Source organism: Eleutherodactylus coqui, chromosome 3 (genome assembly GCF_035609145.1).
Source record: "Eleutherodactylus coqui strain aEleCoq1 chromosome 3, aEleCoq1.hap1, whole genome shotgun sequence".
Lineage (NCBI taxonomy): Eukaryota > Metazoa > Chordata > Amphibia > Anura > Eleutherodactylidae > Eleutherodactylus > Eleutherodactylus coqui.
Window position 1 is genome coordinate 73755318 of NC_089839.1, and position 12119 is coordinate 73767436.

Here is a 12119-nt window from a genome sequence, read left to right on the forward strand (position 1 = left end):
GAGTTTGCTGAGTGATAGAAACAAGTCCTGTTCTAGGGTTATTTAACCCCATCATGACCAAGGGTCATTAATGTGCATGTGTTCGTGTAACATTCTATAGTTCTGGCATTGTCACTTTCAAAAGATCGTAACTTTTAGATTTTTCTGGTGAAAATACCTACATGAGGGCTTGTTTTTTGTGAGATGAGTTGCATTTTTTAATGTTATCATATAATGTATTGCAAGACTTTTTAAAATTTCAAAATGGGAAAAACTCCTGCAATTGCACCATTTCAGGAGTGGGGATCTAATTTAATGGCATACATGGTTTAGAAAAAATTGATTTCCCTCCTGTCTACCATCAAGACAGGAGCTGCTGTTCTCACTCTTTCCTTCCAACTTTTTGCTCTGTCTCCTACCGGATTAGGGTTTACCTTTTTGTTAGAAGCTTTCTCCACATATCGTGGGGTTGCTGGTTTTCTGTGGATATTGTTCCCAGTTTGTCATTTCTATCCCAAAACTCCCCTTTTTTAGGGGTTTAATCAATTTTTGGGTTATTTGGGACGCGTTATCTTCTATTTTAGTGTCCCTTTTAATCTGGTTAGGTTTATCTAGAGGAGCGAATTCCTCCTTTTCTCATCTAGGAGGACTTAACTACTTAGGGAAGTTCAGGTTTTCATATTCATTGCCTGATAACAGCATTATTTTCAGTGTATGGCACCTTTGTATCATAGATTAGAGAAACGTTATAACTACCAAGGACAATTTCGTGTCTGATGACACCATCATAGATTACGGTTCCTGATGAGTCTGTGTATGACAGAAACGCGTTGAACCAGTACGAACCATTTCTGCATTAATAATTCTCTCAGAAGGTTTTTCTGAATCTCGTCCTGAATGGTTATTGAAGCTATATTCTGCATGAGAACGCATCAGTACCTTAATAGTGGTTCTCTGGTTATTTCTAGCAGAATTTGATTCTTCATTGATTGATAACCTGTGGTTGATAATCTATCAGCCACTTGTGTATTTTTTCTCGGGGGGCATCAGCAGAAGCTTTGCTTGTGGTTTGTCCATTCTAAACGAAACTATATACAGTTCTTTTTTCATCACGGACAAGGACCTATCATAGGCTGCTGCTGGTGTCCTACTGTTTCAGCATCTTTAGCCCGGTGCTATTATCCAGATAGGGCAGTTACCTGGTCAAGAACCAGATTTTATCTCTTATTTAAGAGGGTTTGTGTACTAAGAAGACATAGGCCTGGTGGCCTCTTGTCATTTCACCTCTAATAATTCTGATCCTTGCTGATGAGACACAATAGGAGCCCGAATGTACGTCACCATTGGAGGTGTTCCGTAAACCACTTACCTTGATGGAACGATCATCCTCCTTTCATCTTTTTGTGAAGGACGCATCCTAATATGGTCCTCTAATCTTTGGGTGACATCCATCCCCAATGGTGACTGAAAAAGAGTGCATTAGAGTGTCTCACGTTGCAGGATACTTCTGCATTGTAATAGAGGTGTCAATTGCATATATTTTCTCTGGTCCTTTTCCAGGGTTTAAAATTCTTGCTCTGTTTTTTGTGAGGCCCAATCATTTTATATTGATTGATTAATAAAAGTTATACTTTTTGTATTAAGCCCAATAGGGGACTTGAATTGAGATTGTTTGATCGCATACACAGTATAATGCAATACTATGATATTGCATTATATTGTATTTTAACTGGCTGACTATTAAATAAATACCATAGGCATGTATTTAATAGGCAAGCATGACACCCAAACAGTACCACTGTTATGTTATCGCAGCAGGGCCGTTCAAGACATTTAGATCCCAATCGTTCGGGGCATTTAAATGCCACGGTCATAACTTACAGTGGCATTTAAAGTGTTTACAGCCACAATCAGAGTGGCTGTTGTGGATGAGTGTCGGCCTTCAAAGACCCACAATACACCCCATGTATAGAGCTCCATATACAGCATATGCTGTGGACAGCTATAGATGTCTTAACTGCATGGAATATATGCAATTAGGATGTATATAGCCAAATGAGCTTCATAGATGTGATCAGGTTAGGTTGTCCTAAGTATATATGTACACAAGTGTATATATGAAATGGTTTATTTTTGTATATGAGATGATTTATTTTAAAATCATGAAAAAAATAGTAATATATGCTTTTGGTGCAAGTTTAGAGATGACCAAATTATTGTTAATTTTTGCGATTGCTAGAGATGGACGAATCCATTCACTAAGCTGTGAGTTCGCCAATTATACATCGTATATAAATTCACCCATATGTACTAACAACCCAACACTCTTTAATCATTCATGTCCATATTGGCAACTTCATTCATTTCAATTGGTTTGTATATATTCAATAACATCAGGCGAAGGATGAACAATATTTTGGGGAGTATTCTTTCAAAGAAAGATTGGTCATGGAAGAAAAATCTTTCACCAACTGCCTGCCGAAAACGTCAAGCACGGCATGTTTCTTTTGAGATTATGCAGTCTGTCTTTACTTGGCTAAGATGACCTTTCATTGTTAAATTTCACCCAACGAACAATCGTCGTAGTTGAACTCAACTATTTTTATCAACTTTTGTCTAAAGTATATGGGCCCCTCTGGTGATTTTGTGATTCATTCATTATGTAGGTAGCCCCCCAGTGTGTATAAATGAGCTAGGTTTACCTTGGTTAGTTATTTCTTTCTGTTTGAAACTCCTAGCCTCTTTTTCCTCAGATGGTCATGCGATCTCCGTTCTGACCAGCTCAGATTTACTTGCGATTATGTATTCATTTTCTACTAGTAGTAGGCAATTTATTACTTTTTGCGGTATTGTTATATGGATCTTCCAAAGAAATTGCTTAGAGAAAGACACATATACTCCAGTCACAGTTACTAAAGATAATCACACAGCTCCTGTCACACAGCTATAATAGAGGAGATCACAGCTCATCCTCCTGACTGTATATTTATGGTCTGTAGCTTATTTAGAAGATTATAAGAGCTATTGATAATTAGACTGTCCCCCCAAACAGGCAAAAATTGTATAGCCTCAGCTAATGCTGGGCCTATTCAACAGGGGATAGATGTGAAAGTGAAAGTTAAAAAATCTCTCAGGATGGTGCCTGATAAGCATTAGACAGGAGGCTGCACTGCTTGGAAGTGACTGCAATACACACAGGAGACTTCCAGAGTGTGACAGGTAATCAGTTCAGGGTGGGGGGGAGCAGGGATGGAAAAATGTGTTTTCGCAAAAGTAGCCCTTTGAGGGTGCGGGCAGACGAGCGTAGGTGTATTTACGTTCGCACGAGCGCAACGTATAATCGCCCGAGAGAACGTTTTTCACCGATCATGGCGCGTATTTCGGTCGCATATGTTCCGTTTTTTTTTCGGGTTGCCGTTTTTACGCGTCGTAAAATCGCCCATGTGAACGAATACATTCGAAACCATTGCCTCAGATGGTCACGTATATACGTTTGGTCGCAAAAACGCGCCGTTTATGCGCTCGTCTGCCCGCACCCTAACATTCATAAAAAAGAGACCAGAACAGTCCATATTAATAAAATAATTAGGTAACAGATAACCAGTTAGCATTGAACACCAGAAGAGGTTTTTGATTATTCCAACATGTCCCATATGCTAAGATCCAAATCGTCACAAAGGGTATCTTTACTCTTTTTAGGAAAAAATATAACTTAAACCGCCAAATCTGGAGAACATGCAAATGAACATGCAGTAATAAAACAGCTGATCCAGTGAACTTACATTTACTCCCTTAAGTACAATGAACCTTTAAACTGAGCAGTGACCAACATCTGTGTGCCAGATTCAGTGGATATTACTTTTCAACAAGAAAACACTGTAACACAACAGAAGTTTTAACTTGGACTCTAAAAAATGTGCATCTAGTTTCAGAGAGCTTGGAAAATAGTTTTATAAATCGAGCCGTGTATAAATAAATCATTCCAGAGAGAAAAACATCATAATCTCGTAACCTGATGGCGCAGAATAATGAATTATACCATTGGCTTGATTCAAAAGATTTATAACATGAGATCTCTCCTTGACAGTCAATTTTAACACCTGAAATTTATGATTGTGACTCCAGAAAAATATTTACTATATTAATGTTCTGTTCCCATACAGCAATGCACTGATGGTTACGAGTGGGACCCGATACGGCAGCAATGCAAAGGTAACAGATTTCAGGCTCTCTATTCCTGTATATGATTGCTTTTCCTTCTTTATTACTGCTACAATATACACAGAAACATATAGGAATACAATCATAAATTAAACACAGAGTACAATCAGGGCAGAATATATTGGAACAACATTTGCATAATTCTAATTAATAAATTATTTATTATTAGGAGCACTTCTCTGCACTCAAATTACATTTTCTGCTTGCAATACTAATACTAATTACATCGCCTTTATTTGTCATGCTTCCCACTGTAGAGAGATGCACTTGACATAAAATTATAAATGTGCATTTACACACAAAGATCATCGCTCAAAAAAAGATGGCTTTTAAGCGATCATTTCACATAAACTACTATTGGTGCTAATGCCTATTAGTAACAATTAGTAGTGTGTAAGCTGCTGGGAACTGTATTCAGAGAACAGACCACACGCTGTTCGCTGAATACATTTCCTTTGTTCTGCCGCGGGGCAGACAGCTGAGACAATGTAATCAGCACTCCCCGGGCATAACACAGTATGTGGTCCTTCTTATGAGCTGTTCTGCAGAATGATGGATTTCATGCCGAACTGAAATCCATCGTTTGGCAGAAAAGTGAAAGATGGGAACATTTACACCCAACGATTATCGCTCAAAAGATGGCTTTTGAGCGAATTTTGAGCGATAAACATCGTGTCTACATGGGGCTTAACAAACCCTACCAACACACGAGAGACAAGTTCAATTTTATTGGAAATCAAGGTAAACAACCCTCTCTAATTATCAATGCAGGGTCACTGGCCTCTCGAGCGCAATTTGGACAAATGTGTTGGTAGCCTAAGGAAGGCAAAAAAATAATGCAGCGGTCCCTCAGATAAAATATTAATTGGTTCTGGCTCAACTTTAGTTTTAATATACAAGAATTTCAACATATGCACAATCATTCTATGCAATACTGATAGTTGGTTCTGAAGTGCCTAAAATATCAACTAAAAGTAATGCCAAGCGACGATTTAAACAAATTAAACAGGTAACCAAGTCCTTACATAATTAAGATGCAGAATAGAAAAAAGGGTGTAGCAAACCCATATAGTACGAGTAGGGAGGCAAGGGTCGAAAAAGTTTAGAGTTTGTAAGATGTAATGGAGATGCTGCCGACCAGATACTGCTCCACCCAAGTTAGTGGGCATGAATGGAGGAAAACAAAAAAAAAATTGGTGGCTTGGCACAAAGCTCCTAGAGCAATCAAATACTTAGAAGGATTAAGTGAAAACGTATTTGGGTATATAGACAGCCAGCATTGGAAAATGCGTTTCGGGACAAAACCCCTTCATCAGTTCAGCTGGATTAAAAACTAAAACTAGACACAGTCGGAGACCTGAGGAGCGTAAGGTCCCAACTCCCGGGTAAGACGCCGAGATGCCGGTAAAAGGTGCAGCGGTCAGGGCAGGAGGAGAAATCACTTGTGCCAATCCGTGCCTGTACTTCAGTTATACAGGAGTTTTACAGTGTATGGCACCTGTGAAATGCCCATGTCGATTGGCTGTAAATTCCAGTAAAGTGCATATGCTGCAGGTCTGGGTTGTTTGTGACATTATATGTTAAATCTGGTTTCAAGTTACAATGGCCATGAAAGACTAATGTATGTTGAAAATATTGTATCCTGAGGCCACTGTAACTTGACAGATCACTGTATAGTAAAAGGAATCGTCAGGTACACGAAACAAACAATCACAGTTAGGAGTATCATCCCCAGTACTGCCAAAATGATATTATCTATTTATCTCTCCAGTACTTTTCTAAGGCTTTTTTATATTAGATTTGCATGCTTTTATCAGCTTGTGGAAGGTTTAGCTTGTTTGCCTGTAAATACTGTACCAGAGCCAAGCTCATTACATAAATGTAACACCAGAACCAAGTTAAGTACACAAATGCAGCAACAGAATTAAGCTCAGTATGTAAATGCAGCAGAACCCAGCTCACAACATAAGTAGAGCACCATACCCAAATTAGGCACATAAATGCAATACTAGAACCAAGCTCATAACATAAATACCATAGCAGAACTAAGCAGTTGTGTTGCAGGGCTGCTATTGGGCTGGCATCGGTACCTCAGTACATCAGAGGGGAGGACGCTGAGTGAGGAGAAAGATGATTGACGTAGCTCCACAAGACACTGCTACATGGAGAAAAAAGACCATCTGGCTAAGCAGACCTAAGGGAGACAATAGTCCCCAACCTCCTGGTACCCCTCTACAAGCTGCTGGCCAGTGCCCTATGTGACCACATGAGTTGCATGTAGCTAAGGCTGGCCATGGTTACAGCTGTGAGGATACTAGTAACAGTGCTTGAAAAAGTAGGATGAGTCCAACATTAGATGAGATGCCAAGCTGTAGGGGTTACCTCTATGCACACCTGTAGTAGCAAATATGAACCTATTAAGGTGATATTATACATGGAAGCCATATACCTATGGATTTTAATTATCCATTAACTTATTAATAGCAAGCTATTATTTCTCTGGGCAAAATATAGCTGTCTATCTAATGTAAAGAAAAATCTGGACTTTAAGATATAAACAGGTCAATTCTTACACTATTCATTATTGCAAATCAATTATCTGTTCCCTTCTTACAGATATTGACGAGTGTGGAATAATGCAAGAGCCTTGCAAGGGAGGAATGAAATGTGTTAACCATTATGGAGGATACCTTTGCCTACCAAGAACTGCACAAATTTTGCTAAATAATGGGCAAGAAGATACAATTGTCCAACCAAATTCTGGAGCTCAACCAAGCACTGGCCAAAATGTGTATGTTGACAGACCCAATAGTCCTCCAGATCCACCACGCAATGTGCCCAGCACTGTTCAGTTAATGCAGTGTGTGTCTGGCTATGAACGAAATTCACAAAACTTGTGTCAAGGTAAGAAAAACGTTATGTTCTTTCTAAATTCGTATATCATAGTTTTACAACCAGATAATTCTTATACATGAATATGGAACATGGAGCATGTAGAAGCATATGAAAAATATACATTTAAGTGCAAATCAAATATATTTTGCTTATTTTCTCCTCTCATATATACATTTAGCCAAGTTGCCCTAGTAGAGCAACACTTTAAAGGGTAATATATCCTGACCTAGGATGGAGTCTGGAGTTTCATGACAATTTTAACATGAAAATACATGCAAACTCAAACATCAACTAATGTTGAAAAAACTGCAATAGAGTTCATGATACCAGATTACTGTACACTACTATTTTATATATGTCTAATTATTTTACCTCTCTTTTTTAGATAGATAAATATGAGATAGATAGATAGATAGATAGATAGATAGATAGAAAGATAGATCTGTGCCCATGTCCCTCATGCCGCTCTCCAGAGGTCCGCACTGTTCTTCAGTCTTAGCCACTCGTACAACATCACTTTCCGGTTATGGGATTCATAAATCCCACCTACAGGAACCGATGGCTGTGATTGGTTCTCGAGCACTGCTCAGCCAATGAATGCAGTGCTCGATGAACCAATGACAGCCATCACATTGGTTCATCCAGTGCTGCATTGAATGGCTGAGAGACGGCACTCGAAGAACCAATCAATAGCCATCGCGTTGTGAAGGCAGGATTTATGAATCGACTGAGCAACAGCCAGCCAATTCATAAATCCCGCCTCCACAAGAAGATGGCTGTTGATTGTTTCTTGGAGTGATGTGGCCCAGCAAACCAATGCATCGCTGGATGAACCAATGCGACGGCTGTGATTGGTTCATTGAGCACTACATTGATTGGCTGAGCAGCACTCGAGAACCAATTGCTTCCCGGAGGTGGGATTTATGAATACTGTAACCAGGAAGTGTTGTTGTACGAGCAACTAGGACTGCGAGGACTGCAAGAACAGCACAGATCTCTGGAGAGCAGCTTGAAGGACCCGGAGTGAGCCTGCTACGTAATGTATTCCTTTTTTATGCAGTGTAGCTAGGGCTTGTTTTGGGGGTTGAGCTTATATTTTAAGCCTCCCCGAAAATCACAAAAAATCAGGGTAGGGCTTATTTTCAGGATAGGTCTTATTTTCAGGAAACACGGTAGATAGCTGTGTTTATACCAGTGTCATGGTTTCCATTTTTACAGAATCTATGACTAATCTGTGATAATCCAGTTGAGCAATCCCCCAGGCACATTTCCTGTTGTTGGGTTATTAAATTAGTAAACTTCATCACTTGAATTAAAGTTATCTACTTTTAAGTTATAAAACTAATTAGAAACTATCTATTAATATTGCCTCATTGTGATAGAAGTCAAATTATATGTTTTAGTCTATCTTTGATAGTATGGTTACATTTTTAATTGTATTTAATTTTAAATCATTGAATTATTTATGCATGTACAATAGATTTCCCAAATATTTTTTTCAGGCCAGATGGTAAATATGTTAAAAGTTTAGATCTTATAGTAGTAATATAATTAGGCAGAACAATATATACTCTGTGTTCTATAATCTTCATAGAAGTGCTATCATGTGCCAAAAAATGGTACCAAAAGTTTGGTGCAAAAATTGGAGTACACTAAGAACACTTTATACCAACTAATAGGTGGTATAAAGTTAGATGGGAGTGTCTAAAGATGCGTTAGCGTTATCATCCAGCATGAGCCATTGCAATAGATCTGGAATATTTCAAGACTGTCTAAGTTTGCTCTGTCTAAATACTACATAGCTTTAGTAAATCTGCTTGATTGTGTAGTAGTGATGAGTCATTCTGAGCTGGAGTCCTTCTCTATTCCAGCTAACAGAGCAGGGGATCCCCTACTATGATGTCCATAGGCCCTAATAATCCTCATGGGACAATTCCAAGATCCAGGAGCATGGAGTAAAATTCTGGTATTGAATCTTTACTAGAGATAAACCCAATCATCAAGCTATTTTAGCCCATTCATTTGCTTCCTAAATGTAAAATTAAGTAACTTTCTAAATAGTCTTTATTAAACATTTCCTACCATTTTTCTGCAGTAGAGTCTGTGTAACTGCTTCACACTGTATAGCCAGTTGCCCTGCTGTTTCTTACATAAATCTAACAGCATACTGCTCCTGGCTATATTGGTTTTCTCTGCTCTACCTCTTCCTTCACTCAGTGTTAAAGATGGCAGCAAGGAAGGGGAAGAGGTTGCACACAGCAGATCAGAGCATGCACGGTGAAGAGAGCATCCAAATTTTCAGGGAGGAGGGAGAAAGGAAAGGAGTGGAGCAAACCGAATAATGTCAGAGGCTCATGTCTCAGATAAATATCCAGAACCCAAATGCCTTAGAGGGGATTGCAAAAAAATAGATAGATAATGGTGGTGCTGACAACTAGGTGGACCCACCAATGGTGGGCAAGCTAGAAGTGTGAGGACCAAAAAACTGGTATTGTGATGCCAGTCTTCAATTAAGGTTGTAAGATGGTAGGATGTAATATTCAACTTCTCTTTTATTTAGAGCAGCATAAGTTACGTGTTTAAGGGTGAATCTGTTCTTCAGTAAATCTGGGTAGGATATCATTCTTAAAACTGGAGAGATATTGACCCCAAAGAGCTGGTGGTACCAGTAGTGGAGAGAACTGGGACCTGGAACCCCAGGAGAAGTGGAAAAATACTGTAAGGCCGCATTCTCATGGAACAGAAATCCCACGGAAATTTCGCAGAATGTCAGCAGGACTGCAAAAGATTTCTGCAGCAGAAAGGCAGTTTCAAAACCCGTGCTGTTTGGTACAGGTTTGAAGCATCTTGTCTACCTGTATTCTGCTGCGGGAATCTCTACCCATAGAAAAGAGAGAGCTCGCAGCGGAAACAGCAATACAACTGACATGCCGTGGCTTTGAATTCCGCGCGGCATGTCAGTTTCAGCTCGGCTTTGCAAATCTCATCCACTTTGCTGCTTAGTCTCGGGTTTAAGATTGCAGGCCGAATTTCTGTGTAGAAAGTCTGCGGCAATTCCGCACCGTATCAACCCAGCCTTACCTGTAAGTTGGATCCAGGTGTAATTGCGCATGGAAGCTGTATGAGGAAAACAGAGCTTCTGCAGTCCTGTCCTACTGAGCCTTACAGACTCCTTGTAAAACATACTTTGTTTGGACAATGTTTTGGAGATATTCTCCTCTAGAAACTATGGTAAATGGGTTTCAAGGGACTTTACCACTGATGATGTATCCTCAGGATAGGTCAACAATATTTGACCGGCAGAGGATCCCCCCGATCATCTGTTTACCTGGCCCACTGTAAATTTGAAATATAGCCAAAATCAGATAGCTCTGTCTATACTGCAGCAGCCCTGGTCAGTATTGCGGGGGCATAAATCATTGGATTAGATAGGAACTACACCCGCAGTACTACTTCGGGCTGCTGCAATGTTGAGAGTACTATCCACTTCTGATTCTGCCTGCATTGACATTGGGCTGGTTGAGCAGCTAATTAGTCAGGATCCCGAATGGTAGATTTCTGCTGATCAACGATTGATAGGATAGGCCATCAATAGTAAAGCCTTGAAAAAACCCTTTAACAGCAATACTTCCAGGGAACGGTAGCTCCATAATGTGTCAGATGACGGGACACGGCATGATTTTTTGTCACAAAATAACCCTTTGTATGAAGTTGGAGGCCAGAAGAGGTACAGTAGGACCCTCTATGCTTCTTTGAATACTATTTTATTGCTCTGCACAATTTGTTGCAATGTGGTCGTGTAACATGAGGCCGTAAACTTTTTACCTAGAAAACTGGCATATGTTTTACAATCTACAGATTATCCTTGGCTCTCATTGGTAGACCGAAATTTCTTCATTTTATTTGCTGAAACTGTAATCCATGTGGGGAATAAACAGCACACATGCATGCATCAAGAGTCACACTTTAAGTTGATTTTATTGTAGAGTTAATCAAAACATGATGTGCACCCTCATGTAATTACCCACAGATGTATGACCTTTTTCTTCCACTCCAGCGGCACTAAATTATATTTTACGAGCAACGTGATGTTGTGGGACCCATTTTAAAAATAATAGTTGACTCGAGGGAGCTGTAATACTCTTACTGACATCATGCTGCACACTAAAGGACCTTCTGTTTAGATACATTTGTCCACTCCCTTCCGAGCATTGCACAGTTTAAATCTGATAATGTAAGCAAAATGTTTTTCCTCTGATTTTTGGCTTCAAATAAATGGATCCTTACTCATGACTCATGCAGAAAATGACTTTGAACTTTCTATTTACGTTTTTATTTGACATAGAATATGTTAGTATTTTTATTGGAAGTGTGAGTTTGAAAAAATGTGTATGCTCGTTTAATGGCGTCCACAGAGAAGTTAAAGAGTTATGCCATGTGTAAGAATATCATTCTCTATGTACTGTAGTAAGCAACTGGCATTTAGAAAGTATATGAGAATGCATGTGTGTGTTTGCATGTGTCTATATGTGTATATGTCTGTGTGTATATATGGTTCTGCGTCTGTAAGTTATAGACCGCTTTCAATGAGTGTATATAGCTTCATATTTTGTGACCCATGGTAAAGGTAAAGTTCCCTGGTGCAAGCACCGAGTCATGGCTGACTCTTAGAGTGACGTCACATTGTGATGTTTTCTTGGCAGACTGTTTTTGCAGGGTGGTTTGCCATTGCCTTCTCCAGTCATCTTTTACCACCCAGTAAGCTGAGTACTCATTTTACCAGCCTCAAAAAGGATGGAAGCCAGAGTCAACCTTGAGTCGGCTACCTGAACCTTGTGGGGATTGAACCTGTAACCTTCAGGTTAACACTCTGCGCTACATAAGGGGCTAATGTAAATTTATCTATCTATTCAGTAAATTTATCTATCTATTGACATGGCTGTATTTTTCACCGCCATGTTTTTCAAACACAGCATGGCGTATTTTGGGTGTATTTGCCTTCATATTGCTATTCTATTCTATTG

At 39.4% G+C, this 12119-nt stretch overlaps 1 protein-coding gene across 1 annotated transcript in view; it reads left to right on the forward strand.

Moving 5' to 3' along the window:
* Positions 1 to 12119, forward strand: part of EFEMP1 (EGF containing fibulin extracellular matrix protein 1) — a 74977-nt gene that overhangs the window by 25755 nt on the left and 37103 nt on the right. Inside the window, exons 3-4 of the mRNA XM_066595744.1 lie at positions 4143 to 4191; positions 6817 to 7104. Coding sequence (XP_066451841.1) covers positions 4143 to 4191; positions 6817 to 7104 — 337 coding nt within the window. The remainder of the gene's footprint in view (positions 1 to 4142; positions 4192 to 6816; positions 7105 to 12119) is intronic.